Consider the following 25,238-nt stretch of genomic DNA (forward strand, 5'->3'; position numbering starts at 1 on the left):
TTATGTAACGAGCTGCACGCCTTATTTGGAGTCAGAGATAAAGGGGGGGTCAGTAAAATGGGGGTAGCAGGTCCAGCCAGGGAACGGATCCAGCTTGTGTAAACTCCGCTCATGTCCGAAAACAGAAGAAACTTGACAATGACCCTGCAGGCATCCAGATCAAGTTTAGGGAGTCAGACAAGTACTCAGACAGGGATGCAGGAGAAGAGGAGTTAGCTGTGCTGAGTTCCGAGGAGTTAGCTGTGCTGAGTTCCATAGATGACAGTTTAGGGGTGAGGGGGAACCTGCCACGGTAAGGGGTGAGATTATTATGGAGTTTGGAGATGAGGGGGAACCTGCCACGGTAAGGGGTGAGATTATTATGCTCTCTCTCGAATGAAGGAATGAGAAGATTGGATCAGTTCCCTACCTGGATGCCCAGCACAACCCTACGATAAAAATATGAGCCAGGCCAGCAGTAGAGTACACGAAAGCCACATCCCTGGGCTGCCCTCCCCACAACCCTGAGAATGGCATCGGAGCCTGTCTCACAAGGACAGCAGACATTCCTGGCATCCACATCAGGATTTCTTAACGTGTGTGTGCTGGGGCCACCTAGGAATGGAATAGCCTGGCAAGTAAGGAAACTAGTAGAAGGTTCTGTTTTGTAGGCAGCAGAGACTAGAACCAAATGTAAAGGGACAAAGTATAAAGAGGAAGAAAGGAGAAAAGATTGAAGCAGATTCAAGGAGCTCAATAAGCAGTGGACCCAGGGGAAAGTCAGATGTGGAGTGATGTCCTTAGAAAGAGTATTCCCTACAAACCAGTCCCCAGGAGAGGCTGGGGAGAAAGTCTGGGCAGAGCAGGTGGCACTAAACGCGGATGACCATTCACTGTTAATTCTGTTACACTAGAGGGGCCCTGGTCACACAGGGTTAAGCACTGAGCTAATCAACAGGTCAGTGAGTTCAAGTCCATCTGCTTGCTCTGGGAGAACGGTATGGCGATCTGCTGCCATCAAGATATAAAACCTTGGAAACCCAGTGGAGCAGGTGGGCCCAATGGGACTTGTATCAACTCAAGGCCATTGGGTGTGTTTACATTACTCTCTTATATCACCTTAAAGCCACAGGTATTCTGTTAGTGGAGTTCCCTTTCCAGGGCTGCTTGTTTGGTGGCATGTCTTAAGTAAACCCAGACCCCTGGCACAGACTCAACGCAAACTCACAGTGAATCGATAGGGCAGAGTAGGCTTCCTTAGGATTTCCAAGACTGTCCATCTTTGCAGGAGCAGCCAGCCTCCTCTTTCGCTCATGAGCAGCTTGAGGGTCGCAGCCATGCACTGCCTTTGGGGCTAGCAGCCCACCACCCACCTACCCCACTGCGCCATTAGGACATAGGTAGACAGAGCTTCTTTTTGACATTGGTTACTTTTTATTGGAAACTAACGAGAGTATGCATTAATTGCAACAGGAAAGAAATACTAGAGTAAATAAAAAGTGTTGTAGGTTTACAGAAACCTTTATGAAACCAAAATATCAAAATGTCAAGCTATTCTTTCCTCCACATATTCTCCATCTAGGTTCATATACTTCTGCAAACGATGTTTTCATCCCTCTAACCCTTCTCCTAAGAATTCTGCATTCTTCCATTTACACCATGTCAAAACAATGGCTTTAGAATATATACTCAAAGGACCTAAGTTGCGTTCCTTTTAAAATTCTTTGAGTTTGGGGAACAAAAGTCTGAAGGGGCAAGAGTAGGGCTGTGGGGTTGGTTGGGTAAAGTTCTCCCATGGAATTCTCATAGGAAAGCTCTTTGTGATTGAAACTAATTCCTCAGCCCATCTTTGGGGTTCTTTTCCCCACCAATGCAGCTTTCTCATTTCTTAAGTCATCTCCCTAATAAACCTCTGGGGTCATTGTCCTTCAAGAAACCAATGTCTTTAAGGAAAATCCGCCAAGCATACTCATTTAGAATCCCCAAAAGCAGTCACCATACACTTCTGAACTGACATTTCTGCTCTATATTTAATGGACCAAGCAGATGCCCCTAAAAGCCAGAGATTTAATTGCTTCTTTCCCGACATCCCCTTTGAAAGCACCCCAATGAGACTGACAGGTGTCTTATATTTGTTGCTGAATGCATATTCTGATTTCAGTTGTAACACACTTCTGCAATAGAGATTGTATGCTGTTGGTGTTGTTAGGTACCATCGAGTCAGTTGTGAGTCACAGCGACCCTGTGCGCAACAAAATGAAACGCTGCCCGGTCCTGCGCCATCCTCACAATTTTCCCTGTGCTTGAGCCCGTTGTTGAAGCCACTGTGCTAATCCATATCTTTGAGGGCCTTCTTGTTCGCTACTTCAACAAGCAGGATATATATAGTCTCCTTACATGTCCCTGTTCTACATTCTAGTCCCACCCACGGTTAGACCCCAGCATTTCCCAGGAAACATGGATGAAAATGGGTTTCCTTGCTCCCTAAGCTTCAGTTCCTCTGTTCCTTTTAGCTTGTCTCTGTTGCCGTGCTTTGTCCTATGCCTGCTCTTGTTCTCTACACAGCTCCTCACATTGAAAAGGGCATACTTTTCCAAGAGAGCCCAGATACAAAATTACCTCAAACTAAGTCTTCAGATTTCCCTGGAGGGTTATTTCCTGGCCCTCTAGACTGTTTTTACAGGTGCTAGAAGTAATGTTTTTCACTGACTGTGTTTTTGCCCAGACTGTAATACCCTTTTGGGAGGGTGGGGGTTGGGATGAATTTGTCTTATGTTTCTACCAGTAGATCTTGACAAAAGGAAGCTCCTGACTTGTACAGAATGAATCAGGATGGGTCCCACTAGTCTCTCCTAATATATGTGTGGTTTCCTCTGTCATAAATCTTAGGTGCCACTTCTACCCTCCTCTTAGGCTAGGAGCATCCTGCTTTGTCATGTATCGACAACGCTGTACCTGGCTTTACCAGAGGGTTAGAACACGTAGTGATAACCAGCTGGCTGCGTGCCTATAAGTGTCTTTGATGTGCACAGCGATGTGTAGTCTGTGCTCTTAGATGTTTATACCCTCAAGCAGAGGTACAGAATTGGTTAATGTGAAAGTAAAGACACAAGTAGAATATCTCATGAGATATTTAAAACTCCAAGAATCCTTCTCCAAGTGAAATTACTGGCATCTCATGTGTCTATAAATACAGTTATGAAACCAAGTGCTTTGTGTTTTGATGCTAGTTTTAGATTCTAACCATCTGAAGAACAAGAACTCTGTCATATGCACCATTCTACCAAAAAAACCAAAAACAAAAACATACAACTTAGCACAGCCTGATACTGAGAGGGGACTACTGATTGAATTCTCCGTCAAATGAATGAATGATTGATTTACAAATTTCACGAGTCTCTCGTTAGGCGCATATATGTTATGATCACTGATACTTGGTCCACTGTTCCCTTGAGCATTATATAGTGCCCCTCCTGGTCTCTTGTTATGGCCTATATCTTGAGGTCAATTTTGTCAGATATTAAGATTGCTACCCCTGCTTTTTTTGCATTGCCATGTGCTTGCTATATTTGTCTCCAGCCTTTAATTTTCAGCCTGCATTTGTCTGCAGGCCTGAGATGTGTGTCCTGTAGGCAGCAGATCGATGGGTTATGTTTTCAAATGAATGAATGTTGAAGATCACTTGGTGATGTGATGAGTCCCTCTTGCTCATCTCTAGCAAACAGCTCAGGGGTTCCTCCATGGTGCTGGGGCCAAGAAACACAAATGGAGACAGAATCTTGTTTATATCCTCCTAAGTGCTTTAATTGGGTACCTCCAGTCCCCAGAGCCTTGGTTGGGCCTAAGCAAAGAGGTTTTTCTTTGGGGACCATCAGACCATCTCCAATTCTAATGGCACTCTTCCAAAAGAACACGGTGCCCTCAGCTGCCCAGAGTCTCAAGCTATGAAGCCCATTGTAAGCTAGCCTATTCTGGACTCATATGTCTTTGGGCCTTCTCAGCCTCTTACCTTCCACATGGATGTGGACATCTTTTTCTCCAAAAACTTTTGTTGTGAAATTGATGAAGTTTTACCTATCAGATTATTGAGTTTGCATTCAACAGCAGTATTAACTAACCTCATGGTGGTTTGTCCTGTTTCTTCCTCATGTCCTCCACCACTCCCCAGCCCTCTTTCTCCCTCTTGTATATTTTCTTCTCCTTCACCCAAATTAACACAAAAGCTAACCTCTATCCTTTACTCTTTCCTCCCCTCCCCCTCCTTTCCTCCTCCCACTCCTATAACCATCTAAGTCTGTTTCTTTTGTTATGAAAACCTTTTCTTGATTTTTTTCCAATAATGGTCTCATACAATACTTAACTTTTTGTGTTTGACTAACTTTGCTCAGCATGGTGGCCTTCAAACCCATCCATACCATGATGTGTTTCATAGTTACAGTGATATTATTTAACTACGCTGGATCTTCCATTGTGTGCACGAACCAATGTTTATTTACGCATTCTTCCACCAATGAGTTTCCGTGATTGCTGAGCATAGGTATGCATTTGTCTGTCCCTGGTGTGTCTATAGATGAAAAGATTACATTGCACCTGGTAAATGTGCAGCACAAGACAACTTTAACGTATTGAAAAGCAAGGATGTTACTTTGAGAACTAAGGTGGACCTGACCCAGGCCATGATGTTTGTAGTTGCCTCATATGCATGTGAAAGTTGGCATTGAATAAGGAAAGCTGAAGAAGAATTGATGCATTTGAATTGTGGTGCTGGGGAAGAATATTAAAGTATCATATACTGCTAAAAGGACCAACCGATCTATCTTGGGGGAAGTGTGGCCAGCGTGCTCCTCAGAGGCGAGGATAGCAAGATGTCATCGTACATACTTTGGGCATATTGTCGAGAGAGACCAGTCCCTGGAGGACGTCGTGCTGGTCAAGTGCAGGGGCAGTGAAAAGGAAGGAGGCCTTCAAGGAGATAGATTCGACACATTGGCTGCAATGGTGGGTTCAAGCATAGGAGTGATTGTGAGGACGGCACCGGACTGAGCACTGTCTCCCTCTGCTGGGTAGAAGGTCACTCTGGGTTGGAACTCACTCTGTGGCGCCCAACAGCCGCAACAACATACACCAATTAGTGAGATTGTTGGCTCATGTGGCATTTCTAGTCCCGGGCCACTTTCGCCACTTTCTACAGTGAGTGCTGTTTTACAGTCCCACCAGCAGTTTTGAGGTCTCCTGTTTCTCTGTAGAAACTGTGGCATTTGTTGCTTTCTGCTTCTTTGAATTTTGCTATCAGTTGTGAGTTGAGGTCTTATCTCAACATTGTTTTGATCTTGGATGGCTACTGATGTGAGCATTCAGTCATGTTTATCAGCTGCTGGAGTGTCTTCTTTGGCAAACGGTTCATGCTCTCAGTCCACTCTTTAAGTGGCTTATTAGACTTTCTCTTACTGACGGGTGGTTTCCTTTACTTTGTAGAGATTAGTTCCTTATCTGATGTATCACTGCAAAAAATATTTTGTCTGTGGATTCTCTTTTTACTATATTTGATGTACATAGTTTCTAACTTTAGGGAGGTCCCAGTCATCTGTCCTAGTGTGTGTGTATGTGTGTGTGTGTGTGTGTGTGTGTGTGTGTGTTTCTATGCCCTCAGTTTGTCTCCATTTTTTCATGATGACTGTCACAGTTCTAAGGCTTGGGGCTTTAATCTAAGAATATGGACTTGGAAGTCAGGCATATCTGAGATACAATCTTGGCTGAGGCTTTCTATCTATGTAACCAAAGACAAATTATTTAATGTACTTTGCCTTGATTACCCCACTTTGCAAATGGAGTGACAGTGCTTAGCTCACCAAGTTGTGCTGAATCATCACAGATAATAGCTGAAAGCCTTTTGTATAGAGTAGCACTTAGTAAATGTGAGTTCTCTTTCATATTTACAAGCCTCAGTTTTCATGCGTTTTTGTTTACTAGTACGTTAGTGTGTGGATTTGATGTAGCATAGATCACATGTTTACATTTGAATGGTATCTTGATACTGAGTTTTTTGTATCCTTCAAAACATGACCTCTTCCTTCATACGATGGAATCTATGGGTGGCACAAAGGGTTAAGCACTTGTGTACTAACAGAAAGGTTGGCCGTTCAAATCTACCCAGAGGCGCCTTGGGAAAAAAAATCTGACAATCTGCTTATGAAAGATCACAGTCACTGCATTACCCCATAGATCACAGTTCTACTCTGTCAACTCGATAGCCACGGCTTTTTATTTTGTTTTGTTTTTCTCATACTCTCTACAGAGGGAACTTCAAACATTTCATGGAAAAATGGAATGAAAAGATATTGGTATTTTTTTCCATGAACAAATTGAAACTCCCTCGTATATACCCTCCATTTTGCTTTCCTCGCACACTTATGAAAATACCCTCTTCTGAAGCAGAGAACCAAGGACTTACCTCATAATGCAGGTATTCCAAATGTTTTTCCACTGCTTTCTAGGACATTTTTTAACTTATTGTTGTGACTTCTTTACAAGTAACTTTTGAAAAGTTGATGAAAGATTTGATGCCTTTGTTCTACCCATCATGCATTTCTGAGATGCCCTTGGCCACGGAGTAGGCCTACTTCATCCAGTGTGGCACCAGTCCACTCTGAATCCTTCCCGTCTCAGAGAAGGGATAAATCACTCGAATCGATTTGAAATGCACAGCAAATGCCCTGTAGGAACTGTAAACAGTGGGAAGCATATCCAGAGTCTCTCTGTGGGGAGAAAATGCTATTGTGAAAGCTTTCTGGAGTAACGTGTGTCTTTCATGGTAAAATGGGTATCTTTCAGACTGGTTTAGGGTCTATTATTCCAGGCATTAAAATATTTTTTAAGGGAAGAATGTTATTTCCATTTTTAAATTAAAAATATACTTTAAACTTTATGAATATTTTCAGCCAACCCCTCTGTGCATACATGAGAGAAAAAGAGTATATGGTTTGATTTTTTTTTTTCCTTTTCTGTTAATGAGTTATAAAAAGCCAATCAGGCAATATACCAGTTTCGCTGCTTGCTCCATCTGGGCACCAGGTGGTGCTGCAGATTAAGCAATGCTCATTCACTTTTGCTGAAGACAGTTTATTTTGCAATTCTGGATGCCTTGTCTTTCTGGTGATAGCATGTGTTGTTTTGCTCCATGATTCAGGGGCCACATCCCAGCCCTCTCCTAAGTCCCACTGATTGAGATAGGCTCACTTTCCTTCATTTTGCAACCTCTCCCCTTTCACCCAGTCATTCCTCAGCATGTGCTGGCTTCTCTGCACAGTGTGTCCTGCCCGAAGGGGCCCCCATGAGTGCATGCTCCCCTCTAGTAGCCAGTGAGCGCATTTATGACCCGGGGACCCAGTATGGACCAGATGATGAAACCAGCGGGGCATCTGGAGTTGAAATACTCTTGTGGTTCTACCTCTAAACTTGTTGGCCCTATATTCAAAGCCTCTTTGGATCCCCAGTTTTGATGTCTGGCCTATCTCACGAAAGGAGAACTTGCCAGTTCTGTTTTTCCCTGATATTGTGGATCTTTACAAACCAGGGTATCTCCTCTTGCTTTCAGCTATGGATGGAAATAATTCAGCTCTTTCCTATTAGCTTGGTTATGGAGACGCCATGACACGCATGCCTTCCCTTCTGCCCCTCCGCAGAGGCTTCAACATGGCCCACTGAGGTGTAGACCTCTTAAATACAGAGCAGCCTGAACTTCAGTCCAGCTCTGATATCCGTATACTGAAGGCACCAAAGGCTTTCTTGGTGGCATTTAGCCCTCTCACTACAGTCGCATCGAGATGAAAGCAGTATGCTATCGCTGGACTTGGAGCTGCATGTTGAGTCTCTCAGGGGCCTCCTTTCCCCATGTTTTCTAAGCACAGCTGGTGTGCCTGCTATCCATACCACGTGAAGACTCTGGATGTATCCTTATGTCCTGGTATCATTGTAGCCTTCCACTTGGAAAGGTTTTAAAATCCAGCAGAAGATAGGGGAGGGTGGCGGGGGGTGGGGGGATGGGGGCTCTGGATAGGTCTTCTACCTAAAGATGATTCTGCTCATTACCATCACCTTGCTTTTCCGCCAAACCAAGACACCAAGCCCGTTCCTCTGGACTCGTGGTGCCCTTCTCGACATAGTGGAACTTCCTGAAGTGTTTCCTAACCTATACATGGTACAGAGCAGACCGCCGCCACCACCCGGCCGCTGCCCACCCCTCCACCCCAGGGGGTGCTAGGGGGTTGGTACTGCCCACTGTACCTCCCACGCTTCTTTCCTTTTCCTACTCCCCCAATGACTTCCTGCTTCCTTCGCAGGCAGCAGCTTCTCTGGTTCACCCGTCATTCTCCCTGAGGTTAGGCTTTCGCATCTTTGTCTAGCCATTTTCCCAGCATAATTTGGAGCCACGGCATATCTGTTGATATAGAGACGCTCCCTCATTCTCCTCTTCCAACCAAGGGTGAGCATACTCAGCATCTGCTGCCTGTAAAATTTGGAAGCATGTAGGGTTGGCCCTGTCTAAGTGGAAAGTAAGTAATTACCCATCTTTCTCCCTCTCTCTTTCCTCCTGAACTTCCTTCTGATCGGCTTCTCCTGTGGTAGAGAGCAGCGTCCCGAGCGCTCTTTGTGAGGGAAAGTTACCTAGAGTGCAGGGACTCCGGTGCTCAACACAGTCGCTAAATGACTGCCTTTGCCCTTCCTCGGCATCCTGCCCTCTCTTTCCATACGTCAGCTCTCTTCTTGCACGTGCGTCTCCACTCGACTTGATTTCTCCTGCATGGCCCTTTTAGTTAAGTAGCTTTCTCTTCTTCATCCCACCTCCCTGCCCTAGGTCTTGAGAGAGGAAAGGGTCCCGGTAACCACCTGGTCGTTGCGAGGGAGCCAGGTTTACTGCCACACAGGCCTGAGGGAAGGCAAGCACTTTCCATCCTGCCGTCTTGGAGCGAACATCTCCTGGGATCTAGGAGGATTCAGAAATTGAGTCTTTACACCCATAATGCCACAACACCTCACCATCGTATTAGCCCTCCGTATTAAAATGATTCACGTCCCCACTATCTACTTCCTTGAGCAGAGGAGAAAGGAGGGGATGCCTTTCAAAAGGCATGAAATACAAAATTCACTCAAGAGTCTGCCGCCATTTGGTTGCCAGACCTGGTTGAAACCCGGGATATTTTGAGAGGGTCAAACAGCACAAACATAGAAGCATTTCCAAATATGTGTTCATTTTTCTCATTGGGTCTGGATGGCAACTTCGGAAAGAAAGCAAGGCCAAAATTAGTCCATTGTATGAAGAAAACAAAACAAAAATCTTGCCGCCACCAACTCGAATTCTATCCATAGCAACGCTATAGGCCAGGGTAGAACTGCCCCTGGGGGGTTTCTGAGACAGTACATCTTTAAGGGAGCAGAGCGGCTCCTCTTTGCTGAGGAGTGGCGGTGGGTTTGAACCACTGACTTTGCAGTTGTCAGTGTAACAGGTGACCCACTACACCCCCAGGACTTCCTGTTTTATGAAGCAGGAAACCAGGATTCAGGGCCCGTGCAGCCCGTGAGGGACCAGGCCAGGTTTTCCTGTGCCGCTTCCATTTCTAGAGCCCATTGCCCATGTGGAGGGTCAAGGCTCTTTTGCTTCAGAGAGGTGTCTGTTCCCCAGAAGGAGCCCCGGAGATGGTTTTTATATTTAGCATCGGTGTGAAAGCATGGTGCCTTCTTCCTGGCCGAGGAGTCCCTCGGGCCTCTCGCCTCGAGCCGTGACTTGAACTGCTGTTGCAGAGAGACTCGGGAGTCGGCTTGTGATGACGATGTCCTGCCGAAAAGCCAATCCTGCTCCTCGGAACAATTTAAAACTTATTCTAGAGCCATAACTACATTTGGTTGTTTTTTTTTTTACAAACAAATGAAATCACCATTATCTAAATAATGTCCTTTAAATTTTTCCAGTTTTACTTAGAGCCACCTAGACTTACCAAAAGAGCCACATCCGTCAGTGAGCCGACAGGATCGAGCATATAGTAGGCAGCCATCGAGAAAATCACTGAGATTTTGCCTTCATGTCAAGTCCAACAGCCCGGACTTGCTTAGAGCAGGATTGTGGTACCTTGCTGATCGCCTGCTCTGGGGCTGAAAATAGTGGATCTGATAGTCTATAGAGGCACGCTGGACTTGTAAAATTCTGATCCAGATTTTGAATATCTTGAGCCATGACTCTCAGACAGATTTCTGGAGCTCTCTCCTTGCAAGGCAATCTTATTTCTCCTAAGACACAGAACCCCGGGACATTTTCCGCCTCATTTTGTATTGAAGGGGAAGGGAAGGTTAGTTTTATTTTTTGTGTTGTTTTGTTTGTTGCCTAAGCATTCTGCTACCTTCCTTTCTTCTTCCTAGTTTTGAGCAATAGGTTGGAATCCATTTGAGGTTGCTCCATCCATCAGGGGCACCTCCCAAAATACAAGTGTGACTCACAGTTCTCATAACTCCTTTGCTTTTGTTTGACTTTCAGTCTCTTCTATCCTCTGGGCCTATTTTCCAGGAGAACTGACAAAAGCATAGGCTGCTAGCAGCTGCTTCTCTTCTCTAAGATTTATAGAGTGCTCCAGATGTGAAGCCTGGCTGACCCATCCCGGCGCTTTCCACATCGACTCCCTTCTAGGGAGACAGAGGACCACATGTAGGATCCTTTTTCATAAAGCAAGAGCCCCGGTAGCAGAGCGGGTTACGTGCTGGACTGCTAATCAAAAGATGAGCAGTTTGAATCTACCGGCCACTCCTCAAGATAAAGATGAAATTTTCTACTCTCCTAATTCTAGATCAGCTTACTTATTACCCAGCATGTTCTTGACTCGGCCTGCTCTATGGTTGGCATATTAATGCTTAGTTTAATTTTAATAGTAGCCTAAACAAAATATTTTGGTGAAAATAAATCTGTCAAATACATAAGTAAGCATAAAATGCCCAATACATAGTGTTTTCTAGAGTGACGATTTATTATTTGTTTGATGTTGTTTTTATCTATCATTGTCCTCCTCCATGAGCACAAGTAAAGAGAAGCGCACTCATTCGCTGCTTCGGGTGTGGGATGTGGGCCCTTGTGCACCTTCTTTCGTGCGTCACCTTTAAGATCGGCACAGCTTGTTGACTTGCACGTAGTGGTTACCTCCTCTGTTTCAGCACTTCATGAAGCAATCCGAAATACAAAGTCACGCAATACCCTTGCCTTCAAATGGCTGAGGTCTAGTCAGAAATGTAATCTTGTAAATAAGGAGCTCTGGATGATCGAGCATCAAAAGCAGAAAGGTGAACGACAGCATGTTTGTGTGCTCAAAGAAGGCTGTGATCAGGCCTGGGCAGTGCATAAGAAGAGGGGCAAGGAAATAACCCTGAATGGTTGAGTAACCAACTCATATAGAGCCTTGTAAGCCACTCAAAGTCATGTATATATATTTCCCCATTTTGTGAGAACCCATTTTAAAACTTTAAGCAAGGAAGGGATAATCAAATGTGTAATTTAGACCCAGCATTGTGCTGTGGATTCATTGGCAGCGATAAAGTTGGAACCAAGGACAAGAAATATATGGACATCAAACCGTTAAAAACTGAATAGCTCTATACCTGGTAGAAGGGGAAGAGCTTCAATTTTCTGTTTGTGTCATGCCTCTCATATAACTCGAGTATGTTAGCAAGAATATGTTTGGCAAGAGACTCATAAATCTAGCGCCAGAATAGTTCATTTCTATTTTCACTATCAGTGAAAATGATCTAACAAGAAAAGTTGAACAAACATGATTAAACAAACTGATGAGTAAAATCGAATAAAAATGAGTAGCCTGTTTTTAACTAAAGTAAATGCATATGCCTGCTCCAGAAGAAATATATCCCGTGGATTTGAAAAAGTGTATATCATATATATAGCAGTGTATAGCTGCTGAAGTCCATTAAGAAGCAGTGTCCCATGGAGACATGCTGGATTAGAGATGGGCAAATAGCTTGCCTTTTATAAATGAAATTATGCCTAGAAAAACCTCAAGCAAAAACTGATGTGGGTTCAACAAGAATTGGTTCCAATTGATTATCAGTTTTTTTCACTGGCATGGTTGTGAAACTGCTAACCAATTGTTACTCAGTTTACCTCATTTTTATACCATATACACATATCACATGGATTATAATGCTTTTAAAAGTGATTCATGAGTGTTCAAATGTCTTTGCTAATTGCTAAATCAATGTCAGTGTACAGGGAATTTTCTAGTGATAGATTACTCTTATTTTAGCACATTCAATACTTTCATTAATAAATTTTCAAGTAAGTCTAATCTAAGAGATATAGTTAATACTCTGCATAACAAATCAAGATGTAAAAGGTATAAAGATCAGTTGAGTGGTAATCTGAAATCAACAGGACTGAATTTAACAGAAGTATTATATATATATATATATATACACACACACACATACACACACACACTATTACAGAAAGACAAGACTTGGCTTACTTAGTTATTTTTAATGCACATATGTGGATTTAGGATTTCAAGTTCAATATGAATAAGTACTTCGATATGTATTGCTCCCCAATACCCAAAAACCACAACAATGCAACCCTAGACCACATTAGCAGGAGTAGTGTTTATCTCAAGGGCAGGGCCAGTCCTCCTATTCATTTTGTTGGTGAGATCATATCTAGAGGCTTGTTTATAGTGTGAACACGCCAGTCTTATAAGACCAATAACCAAACTCACTGTCATTGAATCAATTCCAATTTTTAGTGACCCTGTAGGACAGTGTAGGATTGCCCCTTTGGGAGACTGGAAATCTTTATGGGAGTAGAAAGCCTCATCCATTCTAATGAGAATAACAAAACAGAACACATTTAAAGGATAGAATCAGGATGATGAACGGTTCGCATAACTCCCTTCATGCAGCAAACATTTGTTGAGGGCCTGTTGTATGCCTGACTTTGATGTTGATAGAATTGGTACATTACATGGATGGATGGATGGATGGATGGATGGATGGATAGACAGATAGATAATCTTGTAGGAGAAGAAATATATAGGGGAAACAATAGATGAATTTGAAAATTCTAAGGTATAATCTTTTGGAAGAGGAATGTGACCTTTATCTGTAAATCCAGAAAAATATAACTAGGATTGATGACTTGAATTTACAATAAAGCACATTTTGGTTGCCAATATTTGACAAGCATCTCTAATGAGTTAAAACTATTTGATTCAGAAATTAAGTGATTTCTCCAATGTCACATTGCTAATTAAACTTAAAATCTGTTTCTGAATTCACAGGCCAGAGGTTCATGCCAGGCATGATATTGTATAGACGTTTTTTGTGAGGAGGTCATTAGAATCGGTACCTTTGAGTTTCCTTCCATCTTTAAAATTGTGTATTCCTATGCAGGCTCTTGCTAGGAAATACTTCTTAATTATCAATATTTTTATGTGAATTGATGCACTTGCAAAAGATATCCTGTAAGGACTACATAGATGAACTCATATATACCCTTGGCTGATCAAGAGCCCTTTATTTTTAAATCAGTTTTAATATCTGTGCCTGTCCATTACTAATGTAAGCGTAGACAGCTCAGATTCTACATTTGTGGTGTTTAGACTATATAATCTTGCTGTGAAGCACATGCGTTAAAGATGCAGATCTATAATGAAGACCATGAGTGCAAATATCAAAAGAGAAGACATTGTGCAGATTCCCAGAGCCATTGGAATTTCACAATAGCCAGTGGGAGAAAGAAACCGGAGTGAGTGGCTTACCCCTAAAGTTCATTTCCTCGCATTCTTCTCTACCACGGGGCAGGAAAGGATGGTGACCTAGATACACAGGCAAGGGGCAGCAATGTTGAATTTTCTCAGACACAGCTGAATAAATCGGGCCTGGCCACTTAGAGGTCTGAGAAGCGAGAGCTGAAAAGTGACAGGGAGGAATCGTCTGTAAACACAAGGAGGGGCCGCGGGCCGGAAGGCAGGAGCCTGGGAAAGGAATCGAAGGGGAAGAGAAACGCTGCTTTTATCAGGTGCGAAATTGGCACCAGCTTCTTGTCTGAGAAATGCCCTGAATCTACATTATTACCCCGGGACTCCTTTCCCTCCCCCACCCCAATAGATTGGGGCTATTGATTAGATGAGTAAATACTCACAACAATCATGTGTTCAGACTGCGGTAGAGGACACAGTGTTCAGGGTCCATGCCATTGTAAATGTTTTGTCGGTGGGTGGGAATAAAGACTGTTTCCAGGTAGCTGGGCATTCAGTTTGGACTCTCTGCCTCCCCTGCCTCCCTACCGCCAACTCTTGGCTAGAACTCCTAATTCCTTTTATTGTACCAGTGCTTTTCAAATGTATTTTTACCTTTAATCGTTAGTCAGAAGTGCATTTTGCATTGTAACTTAATATAGACAACAACAACACAAGCACGTCCATATCCCCTCCATTGCTATCAAGTCTATCTCTGCTCCAAATGACTGTAAAGGTCAGGGAACAACTGCCCCACGGAGTGACCTTTATGGAAGAAGACTGCTGCATCCTTCTCCTGTGGAGCCGTTGCGGGGCTCAAACCACTGGTCTTCGGGTTCGCAGCCCAGCACTTTACAACTGTGCAATGGGGCTCCTGCAAATCTATCCCTCTAGCTACACACAGGTAAATATGAAGCAGGAATGTGCCCACATTTTCTATTCTAACATGTGCTCTGTTTAGATATTTTTAAAATGTTATCCCAAATTATGAAACTGTTTCCGTGACCTTGGACGATGTACCCATGTCCCAGTGAATGGTACTGTGGAAGCTTGATGCTGTGCTGCTGTGATACTGGAAGCTATGCCCTGGTGTTTCCGAATCACAGTGATTTTAGTGGAGCTTCCAGACTAAGACGGACTAGGAAGACGAGGCTTAGGGATCTACTTCCAAAAATTATGAGCCACAACAGAACGTTGCCCGACCTACTTCCTTTTGACAACTCCTCAGGAGAGATCAGTCACTGGAGGAGGACAGAACATCTTGTGAAGCAGATGACCACTGAGGGGATGAGGAGGCTTTCAGGAAGATGGATTGACACAATAGCCACAACAAGGGACTTAGAACATGCTGGTGATTGTGAGGAGGACCCAGGACCAGGCACAGTTTTATTCTGCTATACATAATGTCTCCATAAGTCCGCATCAACTTGATGGCTGATGATAACAATGATTTGAAGTTTACTTCTAATTAGTAATTTATAACTTAAAAAATATTATTCCACAGCACTCAAGTTTAAAATTACCAAGAGTGGCCTTTTGTCTATAGCAGTCGTTCTCAACCAAGAGCATTGTAGCCAGGCCGGGAATGTTGCGGTTTTGCCAGGCACAGGAGAGCCACAACAAGAAACTGCCAATCCGAAATGACAGTCGTGTGGAAGTTGAGCAACCCTGCGGTAAGGGAATGAGGGAGGCAGCGCGTCATCTCCTGCAGGCCTATTTGGAATGACAGAGACCTTAGTCTGATCTTCCTTTTCCCTTTTTCTGTGGACTAGATTTTGTACTTTAAGCTGAGGTTGTAGCGTAGTCACCAATGAGTTACTTATTAGATCGAGCCCTGGGAATAAACAGACCCCAAGGAATGAGGTTCATCTTCTTTCTTTTAGCTCACATCCACGATTTTCTTAGCACATTGTGATTACACCTATGAACATTGTCTCCTGTTTTCCTGTCTTTCTCCTCCACCTCTCCTCACAAAGCTGTACTGACACAGTGCCCTTCCTCCTCAAAGCAGAGCGACTTTCTTGGAATAGAAATGAAGAGAATTTGGCTTATTGCATAACTGATCCCTAAAGCCCTCTCCCCTTACATGTAACATTTCTTGATTCTGCTATTTTCATGGGCAGTGACCTTCTGCTGGTCTTGAAGTGCCATATGAAGCTGTAGTCATAAACGGTCTCCCTTTTAGCCCAGCCTTCAGCCTTTCTCTGCAGCTATTTCAGATCAGGTTCCCTTCTCTGTGGAGGAGGCGTCTACCCCAGGGTAACGGTAAGCCCTAACCTCAAAGCCTGCCTCCGTCTGTGCCCAGCATCCCAGAGACTTGAATGTCAGAGTGTCAATCTGTTGGTCCTTGTTTTTCTCACTTTGTAGGCTATTTCTGGGCTCCTCGGTAAGGCTTCCATGTGCTCAGGATTACTGAGAGATGCCCTTGCAGAACATACCTAGTTTGCTGTCTTCTTCTTGATTTTACTTTGAAATAAAGGCAGGATGGAAGAAGGAAGTAAAATATCAGGACTCGAGTCCTGGTGAAAAACAGAGCTAGCGCCATCTGAGGCTACTCTCTGCCGTGTTTAGTCCAGCATCTTTACCTCGTGCCTCTTGTATTCCGTAGTAAATAATCACATTTGTGTTTCGTAAATGATTTATTAAAGGTCTCTCAGTGGTACAGTGATGAAGAGCATGGCTGCTAACCAAAGGTCAGTGGTTCAAACACACCAGCCACTCTGCAGAAGAAAGATGTGTCGGTCTGTTTCTGTAAAGATGTGCAGATTTGTAAATCCTTTGAGTCAGTTCTGCTCTGACCACTAGGGCCTCTGTGGGTCAGATTGACTTGACAGCAACAGCATTGGAAGATTACTTGCTGTAAGTATGATGTAATAAATAGTGGAGTGGCTATCTATTCATCTACTTTGAAGCTTTAGATTTCTATGAACAAAATACTAAGTGGTACCAGCAAATTCCAGAACTACTACTGGGCAAGCTCCTGAACAGAGTTCTTATGTTCAGATGGCCTGAACATCCAGAACATCAGAGTTCTGACACATAAATCACTTTCATTTTGCTTCAAAGTAGCTGTAGGGACACATTTATGTTTTACCCTTCCTACTCCTAGGTCAAGATCAAAAAAATCACCTGTGAAATAGAAAGATGAAGGGAATTGAGGAGGAGATGTTAAGGGTTCTGTTGTGTAACACCCATAAACCCATTCTGTTAGCTTTCCCTGGTCTAATTCCGTTTTAGAGTAAACCAGACAGGGCTAAGGAATTTATGTAGTTAAGCAAAGAAATGCTGGGGTATATGGAACTGTTCTGCAGAGAAGAATGGTAGGCTAAAGGGAAAGAGATCAGAATAGAGGAGAGAGAAGCTCATTGGTGAGGGGGAGGGGCACAGGGAAAACCCCTTTGTTTTTTTTTGTTGGGTGTTTTAAATTTTTTTTTAACATTTTATTAGGGGCTCATACAACTCTTGTCACAATCCATACATATACATACATCAATTGTATAAAGCACATCTGTACATTCTTTGCCCTAATCATTTTCTTTTCTTTCTTTTTTTTTCCTTTTCTTTTTTTACATTTTATTAGGGACTCATACAACTCTTATCACAATCCATACATATACATACATCAATTGTATAACGCACAGCTGTACATTCTTTGCTCTAATCATTTTCAAAGCATTTGCTCCCCACTATTGTTGCAAGAATCTACTGGCATTTGGCTTGATAGTAAACGTTGGAAAAGGCCAACCATCCTGCATCTGTGAACGTGGCCGCTGCCAAAGCACGTCTTGGAGAGCTAATGACGGCTCACACTTTGTCGAGATGGGGCTGTGGATGGAAGAGGATGCTTTAGGCTATGGTGATTATCTCGGTGCTGGCCTGTCATCGCGTCTTTCCAGATACACATGTTCGCTGTTCGTGACTGCATAGCATGCCTGAGAAGTCCTATGGACAAGAAGGATTTGCAGCTCTTGGCATAACCTGCAGGCTTGCCTGGGGCTAGGAAATGACACCAGACTCAATCCAAATGTCTAGGAGGACATCTGTTTCCTTAGAAGGGCGAGGTAGGGAGAAACTGGACAAGGGGGTGAATTTTTAAATCATGAGTGGTGGAAGTGTTTTGTGTCATTTATCTCCAGGGGACACAAAAAGAATAAGGAGAACCGGAACACTGCCGCCTCCAGAGTAGAAGCCCCCTTTTTAAACGTAGCTTCTTTTTAGACCTGAAGTTTGCTTTCTTTCTGCCAGTTGGTTCAAGTCCTGTTTCTTATGTTCCGGGACTGACTCTTCGAGGGTCCGCTGTTGTTCAGGTCTTTGCCTCCGGGCCAATGATTATGACAGGATCTGTTTTATCAGCTGTTGATACGCTACTTGCAGACTGCAGTCTGTTTTGTCAATTAGGTTTTGTTGTGTGTTGGGGGGTCTGCAGGGGTTGCTCAGCTTTCGTACTTTTATTTCACTCACTGACTCATTCTTATCAAATTTATTATTATTATTATTATTTTGGTTCTTTTCCCCAGCATTCCCATGTTTGATAACTTGCCGTTGGATAGATGTGTACACATTCATTAATTCAGGTTTTGTCATATACTGAAATGGATTTTGCATATATGTGCATGAGATGCGAGATCAGTACGGAGGAGGACAGAGACACTATCCAGGCCATAATGCTGAGGTCCTGCTCCACTGCATATATAAGACTTGCCTGGTAGAACCACTGTGGAGAGTGGCACGGTGCTGCCTCAAACAACTCAGAATAGACATGCCACATACGCCATCAATGCCTCTGTAGAGTATGCACCCAGGAGAAGCAAACTCCATGCACAAACAGATGTATGCCCTCCCACGTTCACACAGCACTGTTCACGAGAGCTAGAAGCTGGAAACAGCCCAAATGCCCATCAGTAGAAGAGATAAAGAAACCTTGGTACATATGCGCAATGGAAAATTACGCAAAGCGAAAAACAATGATGAAACCATGAAACGCATCATGACCTGTAGAGAGAACATTTTGCTGAGTGAAGTTAGTCATTCACAACCAGACAGGTTCTGTAGCAAATCTCTACTACAAGACAAAGACTGGTCCACCCAATGGAACAGCCTCTGGAGCGTTCCAAGGCAGGAAGGGCAGAGGTGGGAAGACGAAGCACTGGACGAGACCGTGGACAGGTGTTGACTCTGGTGAAAGGGAGGACAGAGGTCCGTAAGGGGGAGGTCAGTGGGGATAGGATAGATGACAGGGATAAGAATTAAGGAGTGATTTGAACTGTTAATTGCAGATTTAATGGTCTGAAATATAAACACCCCACTTAATTCACAGTTTTTTTTAATCATTTTTTTTAAAAAGAGAAAGAATAAGATGTGCCCAGAACGTGACCGCAGTGCAGAGAGTTTCTGCTGCATATTATGTTTAGTCTGAGAAGTGTTGAGTAAACTCTGCGATGTTTTGGAAGGTTTGAGCCGCAGTCACTATTAACTCTGAGCACGAAAATAAGGGGAGCGTGACTTCTTGCGTGCCAGCACGCATGAGCAACTGGCCTAGAGATGCTCGCCCACGGTCTCTTATCCCAGGATTTGCTACAGCCCATGAAAGAAAGGCTTGGACTTTGGTTTTGCACTACCTTGCCTCTTTCTCTCGATTCACTTAGGTGTGACCCTCGTCCACTTTATTGCCCTCAGCAGAAGTCACAGTAGCAGGTGTAGCTTAACGTGAGGAAAGGTGAGCTTGGGTTCAGAACATTGAGTCACTTGATTCCCTGCAGAGAACCTTCTCAGGTCACTGCGTCCACCTCCCTTTGGTGACCCTCATCTATAAACAGAAATAGGAATTCTTGCTGCTGGATCCTTTCCATCGGGCATCTCAGGCTCACTGAATGAAAGCCCTACAAACAGGCAGCGCAGCCCTAATAAGACCAGATATGATCGTGAGAGCTATTTTAGGCAAGAGCAGCTTCGTGCCGCGCTTGATCTCCATTGATGTCTGCCATTCTTGCCCTGCTATTACCTTTCAGGCTCCCTATACTTAGAAGCCATCGTGAGCCCTGGGCTTGGGGCATTGCAGCCCCCGAGGCTGGAATGCCTAGCTTGAGTGGAATGCAGACTGTCTGGCAGGGTGGAGGTTAAATAAAGTTTGCCTTGGCAGCCCCCTCTGTTCTTGGACGGGGGACAAGTAACTCAGATGTAGGAGTGATGGCATGAGCGACCATGTGTTGTGGTACCAAAGGGAGCCTCTCATGCGTGAGTGGAAGAGCTTCACCTGGTGGTGCATCTCTGGCCAGCACACCCCTGCCCGTGTAACTGAGGAAGCCTGGTGCTCATGCCCACATCACTTTGAAAACTAAACAAAACAAAACAATGCATGGGCAACGTAGGACTGAGGAACAAACTAAGGAATCTGCTATGACTTCCAGATTTGCTGTCGCTAATCTCTCAGAAGCACTGACAACGGAATGCCTTCACAATGAGAACAGACAGAAGACGGGTTCCCACCCTTCTCTTGCGGCACTTCACAGTTCAATTGGAGAAGTAAAGCTACAAACCCTTGAGAAAACGATCAGTTAAAGTCCAAAACTTGGTGCTATCGAACTTAGTGCCATGGGAGCTAGTTGTAATGGGAGGAAGAATACAAGTAGCTAGACTGCTCAGAAAAGACTTCATGGAAGAGGCTGGTGTAAATAGGTCTTGCCTGAAGGGCAGACTTCAGCGCTGAGAAGAGTGGCTTTGTCATGGAAAGGACAGCTGGGAAGGCAAGGGAAGATGTCAAAGGGCCTGGGAAAGGAAGGCAGCCATTGCTGGAGTGGCCCAGCATAGCAGCTTGTGTACAGTCACCAACCCTTAGCAGTAAAGATTGTGTATAAGCTTGTGTGTAACTCCCCTGGGGAACGTATAATGCTTCCTACTTTAGGAGAGGGCATTTTTGTGTGCTGTTTTAGAAAAACATGTGGTTCGCAGGGAGCACTCAATATGGGACATCGTCTTCATCATCATCATTGTCATCACTACTCTCCAGATGTTGGGACCCTAAGTTCTTGAACGGCCAGGGCTCTAATTGGAAGTGTTTACGCTAACTTTGCCTTCCCTTGTCCTGATTGCTCAAAGAGTGCTGATGATATCGTGGGTTAAGATTTGGGATGCTAACCACAAGTTCAAAGCCACCAGCCACCGAGATGAAGACCAGATTTAGTCTCAGAAACCCAAAGGAGCAGGTCCACTCTGTTCCGTAGGATCGCTGTGAGGACAGATGAACTCCAGAGCAGATGTGTCGCCGATTACTCGCTTGCCTGCCCCACCCTCTCCTTGGACTTTCTCTAAGCTTTCTTCTTTCTTCCTTCCAGGTGGCTGAAGATACAGGTGGCTAATCTAACATGTCCCCAGCGCTGGGTGCAGTACCTGCAGCTTCTTCAGGAGTCCATATGGCCTGGGGGACATTTGCCTCAGTTCCCTCGCCCTGTAAGGACCCAAGAGCAGAAGGTGGCTGCTCAGAAACAGGCTTTGCAGAGCCTAATGGGAGTCCTGCCAGGTAATCAGACTGCTGAGATTGTATCCTCTGATGCCTGTCTCCTTCTCATCCTGCGTTTCCATTCTTACCCCACACCCTTCCCCAGTTTTAAAGGGGCTTGAATGGGGCCCAGACACAAAAATCTATTGCCCCACCAGCTCTTGAACTAATAGGAAAATGGTCAGGGACTTTTGTTTTATGTGCCACCCAGATGCTGCTGAGGCAGTGAAAATCATCCCTGTGAACAGACCCTAACTCCAAGAGGATAATCTTGCAGCTCTTTGGATAAACAAGGATTACTGGGGCAGGTCTCTGAGCCATTCCTATCGGACAAAGACCTGCAGTTCTGTACCAACCGGGGAGGAAAGCCGTGTGCCCTGCAAGGGCTAAGACTTGATAAGTGGGGCCTTTGAGTAAAGTGCTGGCTCTTTAGCAATAGGTGAGCACAACGTCTGAAGAGGTTTTGTTTCCTCACTTTGTGTGGTGTTGAAGCAGCCAGGGAAGGTAGTTTGTTGTCTGTGGCTATGGTTACCAGGAAGAAGTAGTGAGCTTTTAAACGGATCGATCAGTCCAGACTTTCTCCTTTCTGTGCACATTTCATCGACCTACTTCCATCTTTATATCAGCAGTGATTTTTCTTATGTGCTAATCAAGTATTTGGAGGTTAATTAGCATTTTAAGTAAATGTTTGATAATACTGCCAGTCTCCTTCATACAAATGCAAAATAAAATACAATAAAATAAATATTTAAACAAATGTCTCCTTTCCGTTTTTACTCTCCTGTTTCTTTGAGGACTAAGGAGAGCCTGACCCAAGCCGTAGTATTTTCATTTGCTTCATATGAATGTGAAAGTTGGACATTGAATAAGAAAGGTTGAAAAGGAATCAGTGCATTTGATTTGTAGTGCTGGCTAAGAGTGTTGGGGGTACAGTGGACTGGCAAAGTCTTTCTTAGAAGTACGTACAGCCAGACTGCTCCTTAGACTTTGACTTACATGCTTGAGACGTGTTGTCAGGAAAGACCAGTCCCTAGAGATGGGCGGCATGTCACACGGAGGGGCAGCGTGAAAGAGGAAGGCCCTCAAAGAGATGCATGGCACCGTGGCAGCCACAGTGGGCGCAAGCACAGGACCAGCTAAGAGGATGGCGCCGGACCAGGCGGTGTTTGTGCAGTTGATGGCACCTAACAGCAACAGCCTCTGGTCTAATAAGTAGTGCCTGCATCTGAGCAACAGGTGACGAAAGCATTTCTTGAAGCCCTTTTTTCTTGGACACTGAACGTAAGAAGAATACTTTCCTGAGTTTACTCCAGTTGTATGGAGATTGTCAATGGCTATTCTTTGGTATCCTGGAAGAAGTGCAACCAACGAGAATGCTTCCTAGACTCAAGGATGGAAAGAGTTCATCTCATGGATGTTGGACATATTGTCAGAAGACGCCCCCAGGCCCTGGAGAAGGACATCCTGGGGAAAAGAGGAAGGCCCTGGCGGAGATGGACTGACACCGTGGCCGAAGCAGTGGGCTCGGACGTAAGAACAACTGGGAGGCTAGCGCAGCACCGAGCAGTGTTCCGTTCTGTTGTACGAAGGGTTGTGAGGAGGTGAAACAGACTGGACAACACCTAACAAACAAAGCAACAACAGCACGTTGTTTGGAGAAATGCCAGAAATAACCCATTTTGTATAGAGTTGGCAGATATCCTGAGAGATGGGGATAGCTCTGATATCGCTAAGGAGACTAGGAGACAGTCTCCTTAAATTGTAAGACGAATGTTATAACACTAAAATCCCATCTGTTCTCTCTTGTTAGATATTGTAGTAGAAATCCTTGGCGTTAACAAGTGCCGCCTGAGCTGGAGCCTAGTCTTAGAGTCGCTACAGCAACCCCTCATCAACAGGTAGGCTGAACACCATGTTTATCACAGGATGACAAAGTTGTCTCAGATGGCAGGGGTGTCCACAGTGTGAGTGGGATGGTCTTCACTGTCCTGAAGGCAGGGGCTGATGCACCATCTGTACACACGAAGTACAAGTCATGCTGCCAGCCTCTGGCAGGTTGTGGTGAGGCAGCTGGCTGCAATTGGACCAGCCTCTGTATTTGGACAAATTTGATGAGTTACTGAAAATGCCATGCTATCCTCAGGGGCTATTGGTCGGCTAAGGGTTCTCTACAGTATGTGCCAGCTCCTATGAACACCACAGGGGCCAACCTTGCACCTGTGCATGGTTTTAACTGTAGGTTTGTGGCCTTATGAAGCCCTGTCATTATTTCCTATGACATAGACAAGATAGTAAAGGGACGGAGAAAGGGAGGTAGACAGTACTCTCTAGTACCTTGGGAATAAGTTATTTGGGAACGTACTGAGTTCTCCTTCCCTCTTCGTAAACCTTGGCCCAAAGGAGACTGCATCTGTTAACGCACACCCCTCAGGACCCTGGCTTTCGTGTCATTGCCTACAAGTAGCCTGCGGTCTACATTGATTGATGATGAGAAGCAGCAATAGTCAGAATCCCTGAGAATTCCTAGAAACCAGATTTAACAGGGGTTTCCCCTTACAATTAATTACTCAGCAGTGCTGATGCGCTAATGTGACCATGTAAGTAGGGAATGGAATGTTCTAAACTCCAGTCGCAAGTACTGTTTCTGGTGTCGTATCCCTCAGTAATTCAGCAAACATTTATTCCATGGTAGAGCTTCATCTACCTCTAGTTTAGGGTCTACTACAGCTCTGCTAGGAGCCCTGGTAGCACAGTGGGTTAAGTGTTGGACCACTAACTCCACGGGCAATGATTGAAACCCACCGGCTGTTTGATAGAAGAAAGATGAGACTCTCCGCTGCCATAACTATGTACCACCTTGGAAACGCTAAGGAGCAGTTCTGCCCTGCCCTGCAGTGTTGCAAGGAGTCCGCATCAATTCAATGGTAGTGGATAAGGAAGTCAGTAATGGGTGAGGTGGGGAGGGAAAAGCAACGTTGTGAATTAAATATGGTGTCTCAACTGAGCCAGTCCCTCTTTTAAGTTGTTTTGTCCATTTGTTTCAGGCATTTGATTTATTGTCTGTGGGACGTCATCCTGGAATGCCTGGATCTCCAAGCCTCTGTTGAAGAATCTCCCATGACCACTTCTGCTTCAGATACATCAGGCAGTCCCAAGCGGATGGGGGTCTCCCCTTAATTATGCAGGCCATGTCCTTCTTGGAGGTTGGGAAAGGAAAAGTACCCAGCCACCCGGAGACCAGTCAGGAAGCCTATGGTCTCTGGGACTGGTGTGTAGTTCAGAAGTCCTAGGGCGGCACTGACACAACTCTCCCCCAATCCTCCTCCATCTGAATAGTACAGTGACGGGTGGGATATGTAGACCAATTATATGCCTACCCATTTCTAAAGTTCTTTGTGGTGGTTGGATTATTGGTGATGCGTCGACCCTGAATCCTTTGGAAAAGGAAGCAGTGAGGTAGAGGAGCAGACCCCCATCAGCCTCTCTTAGCCCTCCCCTGTACAATAGTAGGCTGCCTCTATGTTAACCGGCCCCACCCATCCATGTACCGAGTTCACTGGCATACAACATCTAGTTAGAGGAAGAGGAAATGACAAACATTTGTGCTTTCTGTTCTCAGCAGGACACTGAAAATTCACGCAGGCCCCAAAGATCACACCTCTGTGTCCTCTCTAGTTTCCCAACAATGCCAGGACAAAGGAATGGAACCAGTCTTTCAAGGTACTTCTTATTCCTTGGGTATTTTCCAAGCCTACAGAGAAAGTCATGAAGGCTGCTTCCCTGGTAGCTGTAATTTCTTGTCCCAAAGACTTCAAAACAGAAAATTCACTTCCTACCATGGCCTAAAAGGGATTAACACCACAAATCTTATTTATTTCCTTCCTACGAGCTTTCACTGTTGGACTTCTCTGTCTCCCTTCAACCAGACAAGCTGCAACTTCAGCCTCAGCCCTTTCAAAAAGAAGCCACCTCCCCTCCCACCC

General features: G+C 44.6%; 1 protein-coding gene and 1 non-coding gene across 2 annotated transcripts in view; both read left to right on the forward strand.

The window, feature by feature from the left end:
- Positions 1-24,643, forward strand: part of SNX19 (sorting nexin 19) — a 43,396-nt gene extending 18,753 nt beyond the window's left edge. Inside the window, exons 9-11 of the mRNA XM_075564071.1 lie at positions 21,092-21,276; positions 23,066-23,153; positions 24,300-24,643. Coding sequence (XP_075420186.1) covers positions 21,092-21,276; positions 23,066-23,153; positions 24,300-24,432 — 406 coding nt within the window. The 3' untranslated portion in view covers positions 24,433-24,643. The remainder of the gene's footprint in view (positions 1-21,091; positions 21,277-23,065; positions 23,154-24,299) is intronic.
- LOC142423661 (small nucleolar RNA SNORA19) lies at positions 21,844-21,975 on the forward strand. Its single transcript, XR_012779266.1, has one exon. It is a non-coding gene; the product is annotated as a small nucleolar RNA SNORA19 (small nucleolar RNA).
- Positions 24,644-25,238: the final 595 nt, after the last annotated feature.

Source organism: Tenrec ecaudatus, chromosome 12 (assembly GCF_050624435.1).
Source record: "Tenrec ecaudatus isolate mTenEca1 chromosome 12, mTenEca1.hap1, whole genome shotgun sequence".
Lineage (NCBI taxonomy): Eukaryota > Metazoa > Chordata > Mammalia > Afrosoricida > Tenrecidae > Tenrec > Tenrec ecaudatus.